This window comes from Harpia harpyja, chromosome 15 (genome assembly GCF_026419915.1).
Source record: "Harpia harpyja isolate bHarHar1 chromosome 15, bHarHar1 primary haplotype, whole genome shotgun sequence".
Taxonomy (NCBI): Eukaryota; Metazoa; Chordata; class Aves; order Accipitriformes; family Accipitridae; genus Harpia; species Harpia harpyja.
In genome coordinates this window covers 30220431-30235568 of record NC_068954.1, presented here as the reverse complement: position 1 = coordinate 30235568, position 15138 = coordinate 30220431, and the positions used below count along the sequence as shown (strand labels likewise).

Sequence of the window (15138 nt, the reverse complement as noted above, 5' to 3'; positions counted from 1 at the left end):
AATCACGATATTAAGTGGTAACGAGCTACCGAGGCTCCCCGCCGGCAGCACGGCTTTGTCTCGCGCGCATCTCTGCCCACGGCCTCTCCCGCGCCCGCCGCCCCCCGTACCCCCCACCTCGGGCTTCTCTGCGCCACGGGGTGCCCCCCTTTGTTCAAGACGCTGCCCCTAAGCTGGCTTTGGGCCCCCCAAAAGTTTGAGGACCCCAAAATGTCCCCAGCGGGGTATGGGAGCTCCCACGCCATGTGCTGGGGCTGGCAGCCCACTCTGCTGACCCCAGCATGTAGATGGGGGTCCCATGGGCACCCCCCTGCACCCACGGGGCACCCCACCGAAGTGGGGAACCCCCACGGGAGGGGGTACAGCCCCCTTTTTAGAGGCTAAACGGATGCATCCCTGGGCAGCACCCATGGGTGCTAGCCGTTGAAGGCCAGGAGGTGACATGGCCTGGCAGGCAGGGACCTGGCTGAGCCACTGGGGACAGTGGGCCAAGGTGGGGGCTTGGGGATGGCACCCTGGGGGTGCGGGGGGGGGTGCCCACCTGGTCCCCCGGTGCCGTGGTGGTGGGTGCTGCACACACCTACGGCATTACATAAGGGCTTATTAATATTCCCCGGGGGCTGCAGCTCGGCGCGTGCCGCGGGAGGCAGCGCGGGTGCTGCTGTGCCCCCCCCAGCTCGCTGGGACCCACCCGGGGCTCTGGCACCCCGATATCCCCCCCCCCCGTGTGTGCCCAGAGTTCCCTGAGCCCTCAGCACCGGCTCCTGCACCCCGAGGTTTCCCAGTGGGACACTGAGGGCATGGGGGGGGGCGACAAGCTGTGTGTGGGGCAGGGGGTGCAGGGGGGCTGTGGGGCAGGGATGGGGTCCCCTCGAGCTCAGGCTGCTCCCAAACCCCCCCACGCCCCCCAGCCCAGGGGGGGTGATGCCCTAATAGGCGAGAGGCCCAGCAGCCCCCCGGGGTTGGGTAGGTCCTACAATAAGTCGGGGGGCTGCCGCTGCCCCGTGGCCAGTGGGAGGGGATGGTCCCCGGTGTGTGTGTCACCGACCTCGGTGACGTGTGATGAACGGGGCAGGTCTCGGCAGGGAGTAGGGGGCCTGGGGGAGGTGGGGGTCACGGTCCCCCCCCCGCCCCAGCCCGCTGCTCGGAGCAGACCCCCTGTGTGGCATGTGAGAGGCCACGGCCCCTCCGTGGGGGGGCACCGAGCCAGGGGCTCTGGCCCCTTCCCGGGCTGCCAAACCCAGTGAGAGACCCCCAGAACCCCATGGAGGTCCCGGGGCATCTGCCCCCCCATAACTCCACAGGGATCCTGGGGCACCTGAGGTCCTGGGGTACCCCCCTATAGGGGTCCTGGGGTCCAACCCCATAGGGGGACCTGGGGTACAACCCCTACAGCCCCATAGGGGTCCTGGGGTACCCCCCTATAGGGGTCCTGGGGTCCAACCCCATAGGGGGACCTGGGGTACAACCCCTACAGCCCCATAGGGGTCCTGGGGTACCCCCCCATAGGGGGTCCTGGGGTCCAACCCCATAGGGGGACCTGGGGTACAACCCCTACAGCCCCATAGGGGTCCTGGGGTACCCCCCCATAGGGGGTCCTGGGGTCCAACCCCATAGGGGGACCTGGGGTACAACCCCTACAGCCCCATAGGGGTCTTGGGGTACCCCCCCATAGGGGGTCCTGGGGTCCAACCCCATAGGGGGACCTGGGGTACAACCCCTACAGCCCCATAGGGGTCCTGGGGGACCCCCCCATAGGGGTCCTGGGGTACCACCCCTACAGCCCCATAGGGGTCCTGGGGGACCTTCCTCTCCCACAGCCCTTATGGGGGTCCTGGACACCTCCCCCCCCGTGGGGGGGTCCCGGGGCATCTCCCCCTCCCCAACATCGCCCCGTGGGGGTCCCGGGGAACCCGCCCCCCCCCCAAGTGCCGGGGCTGAGCGGGGCGGCGGGGCTGGGCGGCCCCGGTTCCCGGCCCCCGCCCCCGGCTCCCCCCCCCGCCCCTCCCCGCCCTCCCGCCGGTGCCGGCTCGGGGAAAGTTGCGGCGAGCCCCGGTCGGCGGAGGCAGAACCGGCAGCAGCGGGAGGACCGGGGTACGGCGGTACCGACCGCACCGGCGGTACAGGCAGCACCGGAGCACGGTAGAACCGGCGCTTCCCGGCCGAGCATCCCCGGGTAGGAGCGCGCAGCATCCCCGGTCCCCCCTCCCACCGCGCCGCTACGCCGGTTCTCCCCATCCCCGGTGCTTCCCTTACCGCTTCTCCCCATCCCGGTTCTCCCCTTATCCCTTCTCCTCATCCCCGGTGCTAGCTTCCCCATCCCCGGTTCTCCCCATCCCCGGTTCTCCCCCATCCCCCGTTCTCCCCATCCCCGCTGCTTCCCCATCCCCGGTTCTCCCCATCCCCGGTTCTCCCCATCCCCGGTTCTCCCCACCCGCCGTGCTCCCCATCCCGCTGCTCCCACCCCCGGTACCCGGGATGCCATCTTAGCTCCGCCGCCCGGGCCGGTGCTGCCTGCGCAGCCGCCGGTTACCGGGCGGGGAGAGAGGCCGCTGCCGGGGCTGCGGGGTGAGACCGGCGGCTTCTCGGCCGCGGCCAGCCGGGCCCCGGGACCGGCCGAGGGACTGAGGGTACGTCCCCCCGCCGCCGCAGGGGCCATGGAGCCGCCGCGGAGCCTCCCGGGGCTGGAGCCCGACCGTGAGGCGCTGGACCCGGCCGGCGGCTGCCCGTCCCCGTTGGAGATCAAGTCGGTCCCCAGCAAGAAGATCTGGGTCAAGCTCCGGGCGCTGTGAGTGACACCCACCCCCCCCCCAAAAAAAAAAAACAACAAAAAAACCGGGACCCCCCGCCTCCAAACCGGGACCCCCCGCCTCCAAACTGGGACCCCCCCGCCTCCAGACTGGGACCCCTCAGCCCCAAACTGGGAACCCCCAAACTGGGAACCCCCAAATTGGGACCCCCCAAACCGGGAACCCCCAAACCAGGACCCCCGAGCCCACCTGAGCAGCACATCCCCACCAAACCCCCTGACACCTCCTCTAAGAGCCCCCCCGGTGCCCCCCACCCTGTGTCCCCCCCACTCCAGGCAGGACCCCCTGGGACCTTCAGCTGCACCCAGGAGCCCTTTGCCCCGGGACCCCCCCGAGTGCCCCGCATCCCATTCATGCCCCGCTGCCCCCCCGCCATGTAGGACCCTCCAGTCACCCTCGTGACCCCCCTGCACCCACTGCACCCCTTTGGGGTGGGGGCACCGGGACCCCCTTGGGCTGGGGGCACCCGTAAGGCCTGGGTGGGTCTGATGAGGCACCTCTGGGGGTGCTGGGTGGGGGCCACCCAGCGCAGCCCCCAACACCCCTCGCCCTGGGTGGCACCGTGGGGCGGGCAGAAGGCTGGGGTGCCCCCAAATCTGGGGCAGCAAAGCGGGTGCCAGGGTGCCAGCCGGCCCCGGGATAGGGGTGACACCCTCTGACACCTCAGGGTGCCACCCTGTAGCCCCCCCCCCCCCTCGCCGGGGAGCTCTCGGTGGTCCCAGGGGTGCCACCCCCTCGCCCGTGTGCAGTTGTGCTCACGCGTGGGCTCACGTGCGCGCGTGCCCCCTGGCGAACCTGCGGCACGTGCGCTCGCGCGGGTCCTCGTGCGGTGGGCACAGGCGTGGGCGTGCAAGGGGTGTGCACGGCCACGCGCGCACACGTGCGCGAGGCCGACCCGCACGTGGCGGCCGGCGAAGGCGCGCTTGTGCACGGGTGCACGCTGGCAGGGGGGTGCACGGTGCCAGTGTGCCGGGGGGGGGACACGGGGACAAGGATGGGGGCCGGGTGCCCGTGTTGCACGCTCGCTGGCAAGCCGAGCTGCTGAGCGTGTTTCACACGAGTCCAAGGCCGGGGCAGGACTCAGCCGGGGCGTGAAACGTTGGTGCCAGAGGTCTCAGGGTGCGCGTGCAAGCCTGAGCGTGCAACAGGCTGCGCACATTGCTGTGGGCGTGCAAGCGCTCGGTGGGAGCGTGCACACGCGCGTGCAAAGGTGCGTGCGGGTGGGAGCAGGGGCGCCCGCGCGAGCGGGCGAGCGTGCACGGGAGCGCGTGTGCACGCCCGTGTGCCGGAGCGCACCTGAGCGTGTGTGCACGCGCAGGTGTGCGAGCGCGTGGGCTGCGCCGCGCTCCCGCTCCCCCCGCCTGTCTCCCCCTCCCCGATATTGCTGGCGGCCACCCCCGCTGTGGGGGCGTGCGAGGGGCTGGGGGTCCCTGCCTGCACCGTGCCTGTGCCACCCCCCCCCCAGGTCCCCCCACTCCCTGCCAGCACCGAGGGGGCAGCGGGGACCCCAGCTTGGGGACCGTCCCCAGCTCCCAGCCAGGGTGACTGGGGTGGGGGGAGCAGTGGGGTGTCCCCAGGATGCAGCATCCCGGCCCCCCCCGAGTGTTGGGGACCGATGGCAGGTCCCCAGGGTGGGGATCAGCCGGGATGGGGACCCCGGGGGAGGGAGCTGGAGGGGTAACAGCACCCATGGGTGCTCGTGGAGCTGCAGTGTCAGTCCCGGGGGGGTCCCCAGTGCTGACTGAACCCTGAGGCTGACCCTGCAGCCCTCCTTGGGCAGGGGGTGGCCCTGGGGACACTGGAACCACTCCGGGGGACCGCGGGGTGCCAGCGGCTCTGCAGGCAACCGTCATCCCTGCAGCAGGCCTGGGACACGGCGGTGGCGGGGGGGGGGGGGGGCACGGGAGGGCTGGCAGCAGTGGGGTGCCGTGGGTGGTGACAGGCAGCCCGTGGGGACCGTGGGCGCGGGCATCACCCCCCCGGCAGTGTGACGCAGCGAGACCCCTGCTCCCGCTGCCGGCTGGTGGCCGTCCCTCGTCCCCGGGCTCCGCTCGGGGGTCCCAGCACCGTCCGTGATGGGCGAGTGACGCAGGGGTCCCCAGAGGGTGGGTGACCCCAGGGGTAGGTGTCCCTGCGGATGAGTGTCACCAAGGATGGGTGGCCGGGTGCGGGAAGGTGACAGCCACCTTTCCCAAGGTCACATTCCCCCGCAGCCCGCCGGGCTCGGGAGCTTCGCGCTGGCTTTGAACGTGACGTCTGGCCGCCCCCCGGCCCCCCTCGCTCGCTGGCAGCTGTCACCGTCGTCACCTTGGCCAAGGGACGCGATGGCCCCCACCCGCCGAGCTGGCTCCGATCGTCACGCCGGGGCGAGGCGTGGGGCGCGCACCAGCCGCACGCGTGCCCTCGCACGCTTGCACGGATCCGCGCTTGCTCGCCTGCCCTCTGGTTCGCGGCCGTGCGCGCTCACGCGTGCGCTTGCAACACGCGTGCAGACGTGCACACGCGGGTGGGCTCGTGCGTCTATTTGCTCGCTTGCCCGCACACGCGTGCCAGCTCACGGGGGTCTCCAACGCCTGCCCACGCGCACACGCGTGTGCACGGGTTGCTGCCCGCTGCGCAGCCAGGCCGGGGCGATGCTAACGAGGCTTGGGAGGTCGTTAGGTGCTGAGAAGGGTGGGGAGGAGTGCGGGGGCCGTGGGACACAGAGGGGGACCCTGTGGGGGACCTGGGGACGCTTTTGGGGCGTGAGCCCGGCTGCGGTGCGGGTCCCCTGGCGCGGGGCGGCGGCCGCTAATTAAAACAAATTGGAATCATCAGCCCGCAGGAAATCCCGCGGGAGCCGAGGCGGATGCCAGCGCTCGCCAGCTCTCCTCACCCTCCCCGCTGCCAGCACCCCGTGTCCCCCAGCCGTGGGGACCTGGTGGCTTCGTCGTCCCACCGGAGTGGTGGTGGGGTCCCCTCGTCCCCACCGTGACCAGGAACGCTGGCCCCACGCAGTCCCACGGCCCCGCTGGCCCCTGCGGTCCCAGCGCTGGTGGCTGGTTCCTCCTGGGCCGGCCGGAGTCACGGCACTGTCCCCTCCTGGGGACTGTCCCCTGTGTCGGGGACGAGTGCCGGCATCTCCTGTGTCACTGCCGGTCACGTCCTTCCTGTGGGATTTGGAGCCGCGGGTGGCCGTCCCCAACGCCGGGGGACAGGGGACACGGCGTCTCCTCTCGGCTGGTGACCTGCGGGTTTTGGGGCTCGTCCCCGAGGAGCCAGCGTGGTGGGGACCCCGTGGCCCCGGTTGGGACCATTCCCGTGACCCCCATCCCCCTGCGCCTCAGCCCCTGCTCACGCTGTGCCTCAGTTTCCCCAAGGGACCGGGCTGGTGGGGACAGCGTGGCTGGGGGGCTGGCTGGCAGGGACATGCCACCCGCATGGCCGTGCACAGCCCTGCACGGTGTTGGATGAGCGTGTGTGACCTCGCACAGCCTTGCACGAGCGCGTGTGACCTCGCACAGCCTTGCACGAGCGTGCACAGGTCTGTGGGGTCTCGCCTGGCAGGTCCCTCACGCCCGCTGCCAGATCTCGTTAGCCCTAACGAGGCACAGGGCTGCCGGAGCAGCCGTCTGGAAGCCACCGTCGTGTTGCTCCCCCCGAGGTTTTCACTCAGGGCTGTGACTGGGGTGACGTCCCCACCGTGGGGACACGGGGTGACGGTGCCGGGGATGCCACGTCCCGCCACGGGGGTCGGCTTGGGGCCGGCTGTGGGAGCTGCGCAGGCGGGGGCTGGCCTCTGCCCCACGGCCACGTGTCCCCGTCCCGTGGGACTGTCACGGTGTGCTGTCCCCCTCCCCACGGTCAGGTTTCTGGGTCACCCCGAGGTGTCCCCCCGAGCTGCGGGCTGGGCTGGCAGCGTCACGGGAAACTGCTGGCAGCAGGGACAGATGCCACCAGCCTTGGGGACTGTGCACCGAGGTGGTGGGGACTCAGTGGGTGCCAGGTGGGCAGTGATGGGGACCCAGTGGGTACCGATGGGGACCTGTTGGGTGCTGGTGGCAGTGATGGGGACCTGCTGGGTGCCAGGTGGGCAGTGATGGGGACCCAGTGGGTACCGATGGGGAACTGGTGGGTGCTGGTGGCAGTGATGGGGACCTGCTGGGTGCCAGGTGGGCAGTGATGGGGACCCAGTGGGTACCGATGGGGAACTGGTGGGTGCTGGTGGCAGTGATGGGGACCTGCTGGGTGCCAGGTGGGCAGTGATGGGGACCCAGTGGGTACCGATGGGGAACTGGTGGGTGCTGGTGGCAGTGATGGGGACCTGCTGGGTGCCAGGTGGGCAGTGATGGGGACCCAGTAGATACCAATGGGGACCTGTTGGGTGCCAGGTGGGCAGCGATGGGGACCAGTGGGTACCAATGGAGACCCAGTGGTGCTGTGTGGCAGCGATGGGGACCAGTGGGTACCGATGGGGACCTGTTGGGTGCTGGTGGCAGTGATGGGGACCTGCTGGGTGCCAGGTGGGCAGTGATGGGGACCCAGTGGGTACCGATGGGGAACTGGTGGGTGCTGGTGGCAGTGATGGGGACCTGCTGGGTGCCAGGTGGGCAGTGATGGGGACCCAGTGGGTACCGATGGGGACCTGTTGGGTGCTGGTGGCAGTGATGGAGACCTGCTGGGTGCCAGGTGGGCAGTGATGGGGACCCAGTAGATACCAATGGGGACCTGTTGGGTGCCAGGTGGGCAGCGATGGGGACCAGTGGGTACCGATGGGGGCCTGTTGGGTGCTGGTGGCAGTGATGGGGACCTGCTGGGTGCCAGGTGGGCAGTGATGGGGACCCAGTAGATACCAATGGGGACCTGTTGGGTGCTGGGTAGCAGTGACAGCGAGGCCTCTGCGAGGGAACAGGGTGGCTGGGGGGCTGAGCCGGACCGGGACAGGGACCAGCATCCCACCAGGGGCCAGCAGCTGCCCTGTCCCCGTCCCCCCCCCCCCCCCCGCCATCCCTCATCCCAGCCTGGGGGGGAGCTGGCAGAGCCCCGGGGGGCCGTGCCAGCCGTGCCAGCCGGCGTGCGAGCAAGGCGGCTGCAGCGGGAGACATGGCTGCGGGGGCGACGCTTTCCCGGGCGGCCAGATGGGATTCCCCCTCCCCTCCCCGCCGCCGCCTCCGCTCCCCCCGCGCCACGACAGACACACGGACACACAGACAGATGGCCGGGGGCCGGCCGGCTGCGGGCACACGCGTGTTCAGGCATGTGTCAGACAGGGAGGGCTTGCCCCGGGGGGGGGGCTGGGGAAAGGAGCGTACCCCCGTGCGCACGTGTGTGCTGCGCGCACGCGTCCGCATTGGCGGAAAGGTGTGCACCCGTGTGGTGGTGCGCACGCGTGTGTGCACACGTGTGTGTACTGTGGGTGGGTATTTGCAGGTGTGGGCATATGCGGTGCGTGTGTGGCTGTGCCAAATGTGCATATGTGTGCTTGTGTGCATTGTTGGGCAAGCGCGTGTGTGCACGCGTGCATGCCTGTGTGCACACACGTTGTATGTGTGCATGCAGGCACGTACGTGTGCGTGCACATACGTGTGCACGTTTGCTGCGTGCGCAGATCTGGGTGCTCTCTCTGCCAGGGTTTGTCCCCACGCCACCCCAGGGCCCTGCACTGGGACGCTGCCGTGTCCCCCCCCATCCCCATGTCCCATGCAGGTGTTGCAAACTGGCAGGGGGAAGGCGGCCACACTGGGCTCCTGTCCCCATGCTGCTGGGGCACCCGTGGGTGCTGCTGCCGTCCCCCCCCATGGCAGAGCTGGTGACCCTGTGCAGAGCCCACCTGCGGTGAGTCCCCGGGGACCCCTGGCCCCTTGGCACTCAACGTGGGGGAGGGAAACTGAGGCACGGCAGGGCCTGGGGGGTGCTGAGCACCCTGACCCCGCTGTGGGTCCCCAGGGTGCAAAGCCACCCCCCCCACTGAGTCCCCCCCACCCCAGGCTGTGTGTGTCCCCCCCCCTTTCTGGGTTTGTCCCTGTCCCCATGGATGTCCCAGCTGCCACCGTGGCCCCACTGACCCAGTGGGCTGGTGAGGACTTTGTGCCCGGTGTCACCCAGGGCTCCAGGGTGGGTGACGTGGTGGGGACAGCCACCCTCTGGGCTGGGGACAGGGTGACCCCCGAGCTCGGGGTGCTGGGGGGAGCCCTGTGGCCTTTTGGGCTTCTCCAGTGTGTGTGGGGAAACCTGCCACCCCCTGCCTGCACCCCCGCCCGCACCCTTGCCCTTGCCCCTGCCCAGTTCCCACAGGGGGGGTGCCCCCTCCCCAGCGCTGGGTGCTGAGCTCCAGATGCTGAGTGCAGGATGAGCCGTGGGTGCTGATCTCTGGGTGCTGGGTGCAGGAGAAGCTCTAGGTGCTGGATGCTGAGCTCCGGCTGCTGCGTGCAGGATGAGCTCTGGGTGCTGTGTGGGTGCAGGCTGAAGGGTTTTCGGTGCAGGCTGAGCTCTGGGTGCAGGGTACCGGGTGCAGGATGAGCTCTGGGTGCAGGATGCTGGGTACCGGGTGCAGGACACTTTTTGGACTGCTGGCTGCCCCCCGCATCCCCCCCCCAGCCGTGCCATGGCCGCGCTCCCACCTCGACCCTCCCCTTGCTGCCACCATCGCTTTGGGGGTCCCCTGGGCGGGTGCCCACCACCCCGCACTGACACGGGACACGTGCACACACGTGCACGCGTACCTAGAGGTGCTGCCCACGCGTGTCAGGGCGTGTGCGTGGGCACATCCACTTGCAGGGCAGCTGGGGACCCCTGCTGCTGCCCCCCCCCCCCGCTGCCACCTCCATCCCCGGGGTTGGGGGGGCCGGTAACGGGGTGCCCGGCTGCCCGCAGGCTGCGTTACATGGTGAAGCAGCTGGAGACGGGTGAAGTGAACGTGGAGGAGCTGAAGAGGAATTTGGAATACGCCGCCTCGCTGCTGGAGGCCGTCTACATCGACGAGACGAGGTGCGGGCGAGGGGCCGTGGGGTGACAGGGGGACACGATGCCCACCCCGATGCCACCCCCCCCCCCCGTTGCCATCCCGTAGGCAGATGCTGGACACAGAGGATGAGCTGCGGGAGATGGGTTCGGACGCGGCAGTGCCCTCGGAGGTGCGGGACTGGTTGGCGGCCACCTTCACCCAGCAAGCGCGGGCCAAGGGGCGCCGGGCAGAGGAGAAACCCAAATTTCGCAGCATCGTTCACGCCGTCCAGGCTGGCATCTTCGTGGAGAGGTGGGTGCTGGGTGGCACACCCCCCCCCCCCGGGTGGATGGGGATGTCGGGGGGGGGCATGGCTGGGATGGAGATGGAGATGGGGGGGTGGGAGTGTGGTCCCCAGCTGTCCCATGGCAGCCAGGGGCTGTGCCCAGCACCCAGGTGGGTCCTCAAGCACCCAGGTGGGTCTCTGAGCACCCAGGGGCTGTCCTCAGCACCCAGGTGGTCCTTAAAGCAGCTGGGATGTCCCCAGTGCCCAGGTGGGTCCCCCAGCACCCGGGACTGTCCCCAACACCCAGGTGGCTCCTTGAGCACCCATCTGGGTCCCCACATACCAGGGTCTGTCCCCCGGCACCCCGGTCTGTCCCCTGGCACCCAGGTGGGTCCCCAAGCACCCGGACTGTCCTCAGCAGCCAGGTTTGTCCCCAGCACCCAGCTGAGTCCCTGAGCACCCAAGTCTGTCTCCTGCCCCCAGGGTTTGTCCCCTGGCACCCAAGGTCTGTCCCTGAGCACCCAGGTGGGTCTCCAAGCACCCAGCTCTGTCCCCCAGCACCCACATCAGCCCTGACTTACCCCCCCCCTTGCAGGATGTTTCGGCGGACGTACACGGCTGTGGGGCCCAGCTACTCCACCTCCGTCCTGAACTGCCTGAAGGTACCGGGGGGTGGTGTGGGGGGGGCACCCCAATACCCCACGGGGATGCTGCCCCGCTGGCCTGGCAGTGCCTGGGCACCGCTGCCCCATCCACATCACTGGCTTTGCAGGATATGGCCCGGGTTGTCCAGGGGAGATGGCACCCAGCGCTGTGGGGCATGACTGGGCTTCACTGGGCGTCACTGGGTGTCACTGGGCATTGCGCTTGCCCCGCTGCTGGGGTAATGCCCCCATCTGCCCCCAGAGCCTCGACCTGTGGTGCTTCGATGTCTTTGCGCTGAACCGGGTGACGGACGATCACTCCCTGAGGACCATCGTCTTCGAGCTCTTCACCCGACACAACCTCAACAGCCGCTTCAAGGTGCGCCCATGCCCGTGTCCCCCCCCCGGGGCCGGATGCCTGGGACGTGCCGGTGGCTTTGCACACGCGAGTGCATCCGTGAGCGCGTGTGCCCGTACCGCAGATCCCCACCGTCTTCCTGACGACGCTGCTGGATGCGCTGGAGGCCGGCTACGGGAAGTACCGGAACCCTTATCACAACCAGGTCCACGCCGCCGACGTCACCCAGACCGTCCACTGCTTCCTTCTCCGCACCGGCATGCTGGTACGGGGGCGTGGGGGGACCCACGGGGGTCCCACGGGGGTCCCGGGCCGTGGCTGGGCCCTGGGCTAGTGGCCGGTGCTGGGTGCTGGTCCAGGCGATGCTTGTTGCCACGGAGACGGTGCCACCTAGTGACTGTGCTGTCACCGTGGAAATGTCACCGGGCTGATGGAGGGGACAGGGTGACCCCCGGCTTGGGGGGGATGCGTGGGCACACGTGGGGTAACACCTGGCACACGCGTGTGCCCTGTCATCCCCGCACGGCTGTCACGCTTGTCACAGGCACACGCTCGTGTCGTGTCCCGGCCAGGTGTGCGTGGCCGTGCACGCGTGTAGTCACGCGCAGTTGTGCAAACACACACACACACGGAGGACCCCACAACCGTTCGGCCCCGTGCCCCTCGCGGGGTGGCACTGGAGCAGCCGGTCCCCGTCCCCGTCCCCCTGATGCCCGCGTCCCCCCAGCACTACCTGACGGAGATCGAGGTCCTGGCCATCATCTTCGCTGCCGCCATCCACGACTACGAGCACACGGGCACCACCAACAGCTTCCACATCCAGACCAAGTGAGGGCGGGTGGCATGGCACGGCACGGCACGGCACGGCACGGGTGGCATGGCGCGGGTAGCATGGCATGGCACGGACAGAACAGGCAGGGCTGGGGACCCGTTGTGGGGACACTTGGGACACAGTGGGGCATGGAAAGGACTGAATAGCACCCTGGGGACACCCAGCGTCACCTAGATGGCTGGGATACAGATGTGCTGGCACCCTGAGGACACCCGGGGCTATTGATACAGCTGGAATACAGATGTGCTGGCACCTTGGGGACACTCGGTGCCAGCGATACGGCCAGGATACAGCTGTGCCGGCACCCTGGGGACACCCAGGGCCACTGATTCGGCTGGGATACAGCTGTGCTGGCACCCTGGGGACATCCCTCTCCCCGGGGCGGGGGTCAGCCCGCCCGCCACCGTGCCGGGGTCCCACCGTCCCCTGCGTCCCCAGGTCGGACTGCGCCATCCTCTACAACGACCGCTCGGTGCTGGAGAACCACCACATCAGCGCCGTCTTCCGCATGATGCAGGACGATGAGATGAACATCTTTGTCAACCTCACCAAGGACGAGTTTGTGTAAGGTCCCCGTCCCTGTCCCCGGGACTGTCCCCAGCCGGGACGCGGGACCCTGACAGCGTTTCCCCCCTTCCCCGGGGCGCAGGGAGCTGCGGGCGCTGGTGATCGAGATGGTCCTGGCCACCGACATGTCCTGCCACTTCCAGCAGGTGAAGTCCATGAAGACGTCCCTGCAGCAGCTGGAGAGGTGAGTGCGGGTGCCCACCCGGGTCGTGGGGGGGGGGTGGGTGTGTGTGTGTGTGTCCCAGAGGTTTTGGGGACAAACCTCAGCACCGGGGTCCCCTCCCCAGGATCGATAAGTCCAAGGTGCTGTCGCTGCTGCTGCACGCGGCCGACATCAGCCACCCCACCAAGCAGTGGTCGGTGCACAGCCGCTGGACCAAAGCCCTGATGGAGGAGTTCTTCAGGCAGGTAGGGCGCCCGCGTCCCCCAGGATGGGCGGTGGGACGTGGGGACCACCCCTTGGGGACATGTCTCCCTTGCCTTGCCAGGGGGACAAGGAGGCTGAGCTGGGGCTGCCCTTCTCGCCCCTCTGCGACCGCACCTCCACGCTGGTGGCCCAGTCCCAGATCGGTGAGTGGTGGTGGGTCCCCGTCCCCACGCTGTCCCCAGCCACCAGCCTCACTGTGGGCGGGGGGGGGGGGGGGTGTCCCCATTGACTCCGTGTCCCTTCCCCACCGCAGGCTTCATCGACTTCATCGTGGAGCCCACCTTCTCCGTGCTGACCGACGTGGCTGAGAAGATGGTGCTGCCCATCGCCGAGGACGGCACCAAAGCCAAGGGCAATCCGGTGGCCGGCCAGCAGGCCAGGTCAGCCGCGCCGGCCTGCCTCAGTTTCCCCTTCCCCACGGGGAGGTGGTGGGGTTCAGCCTGGGGGTGGGGGACAGCCGTTTATTTTGGGACCTGGGAGGCGGCAGTGGTGGCTCTGCCCTGCTCTCAGCCGTCCCCGTCCCCGCAGCTCGCAGTGGCGGCAGCCGTCCCTGGACGAGCACCTGGAGCTGGGGGATATCAAAGCCGACCTGGCCGGCTTCCGCTCCACCTGGACCAAATACATCCAGGAGAACAAGCAGAAGTGGAAGGAGCGGGCGGCCAGCGGTAGGTGACGGCCACCACGGCCATCGGGGAGGGGATGGGGACCGTCCCGGGGATACGTGGGACCAGGTCTGTGCCGAGCATCCCTGGGTGGGGAGGTGGCCCAAGCACAGGGTGGGTGACCCCCGGGTGGGGAGATGAGTTGGGGGGGGTCGCAGCCCCCGTGGGTGGTTGGAGTGCCCCCCCCAGCCCCACGTCCCGCCGCAGGCATCACCAACCAGGCGTCCATCGAGGAGCTGTCGCCCTGCGAGGAGCAGTCGCCCGCGGCCCCCAGCCGGCACAGGCAGAACGGGGACGTGGAATAGCACCGGGAGGAGCGAGGTGGGCACGGGGGGGGGCAAACTGTAGAAGGTGTATGTGGGGGGGGGGGATTGGTGACATTGCCGTGACCGTCCCTCCCGACAGCAGGTCCTCGTCCAGCCGAGTGACGCCGTCTCGCCCAAAGTCTTCGACGCCATCGAGTTCAGCACCATTTGCAGGGAAGGAGCCGCCCGGGGCCGCAGAAGGATCAGTGCCAACCTCCGCGCCAGGAGCATCCCCGGGGCCGGCAGCCCCCCAGCCCGGCCAGCTCCGGGTGCCTGTGCCAAATCGGCCACCGAGCCGCGTGGCCTTGGGCCACGGGTGACGGTGACGCCGCTCCTCTCACTGCCACGTCAGCGGCTGCCCGGCGCCTCCCCCCCACCGGGTTTTGTCCTTACGGCTTTTTAAAAAAGCTTCTTTTTGCCCCACTGGGGAGCTGGGGGGGGGCTGGGGACAATGATGGTGGCCCTGGGGATAGCAGGGGACCGAGGGATGGAGGAGCCATGTCAGACACGCTGTCACCCTGAGGGCACCACGGTCCCCTCTGTGCCTGCTGGGGCTGTCCGGTGACACCGTGATGGGTGGCCCCTAATGTCCCCCCCCCACCTGTCCCAAGCATCCCTGTCCTGGGATATGTGTCTTTTTTGTCACCTGGGCTGGGGACACGTCCCTGTAGGTCCTGTCCCCAGGTCCGCTGGCCGCAAAGGCACCTCAGAGGTTCCCCTTGGGGTCCTGCCCTACGCGGCGTGGGCAAGGCTGGGAGCTGGGGGCCGGGGGGGGGCAGCGAGGCGGTGATGGGGCAGCATGTGTGGGGCCGGAGTGGCGGTGGGAGCTGGGGCTGGGGCACAGCAGGAGGGCAGAATTGGGCCAGCCCCTGGCTCCGGCATCCCCCAGTTCCAGGGTGTCTCTAGCACCTTCTGGCTCCGGTGTGCTTCCAGCATCGCTGGCTCCAGCGTGTCTCCAGCATCCTTCAGTTCCAGCATGCCCCCCCCCGTATCCCTCCCCTGCTTGCTCCGGCTTTGCTGTGCCTCCGGCATCCCAGCTCCGGTGTGCCTTGAGCATCCTCTGGCATCCCAGCTCCCGGTGTGCCTCGAGCATCCTCCAGCATCTCGGCTCTGGTGTGCCTCGTGCATCCTCCGGCATCCCAGCTCCGGCGTGCTTCGAGCATCCTCCGGCATCCCTGGCTCCAGCGTGCCTCGAGCATCCTCCGGCATCTTGGTTCTGGTGTGCCTCACGCATCCCCGGCTCCGGCGTGCCTCGAGCATCTTCCAGCTCCGGCATCCTCCCGCTCCGGCATCCCAGCTCCGGCCGCCCTGCCCCGCCGTGTCCA

The 15138-nt window shown here is 69.3% G+C and overlaps 1 protein-coding gene across 1 annotated transcript; it reads left to right on the top strand.

Annotated features, from left to right (window-relative positions):
• The first annotated feature begins 1701 nt into the window (after positions 1-1701).
• Positions 1702-15043, top strand: PDE1B (phosphodiesterase 1B). Its single transcript, XM_052810092.1, is given in 17 exon segments — positions 1702-1993; positions 1996-2176; positions 2653-2788; positions 9663-9776; positions 9859-10044; positions 10614-10680; positions 10925-11041; positions 11145-11285; positions 11748-11848; positions 12291-12416; positions 12502-12603; positions 12707-12827; positions 12908-12989; positions 13100-13226; positions 13375-13511; positions 13716-13829; positions 13917-15043. Coding segments are annotated over 16 exon segments (2004 nt in total). The 5' UTR covers positions 1702-1825; the 3' UTR covers positions 13814-13829; positions 13917-15043.
• Positions 15044-15138: the final 95 nt, after the last annotated feature.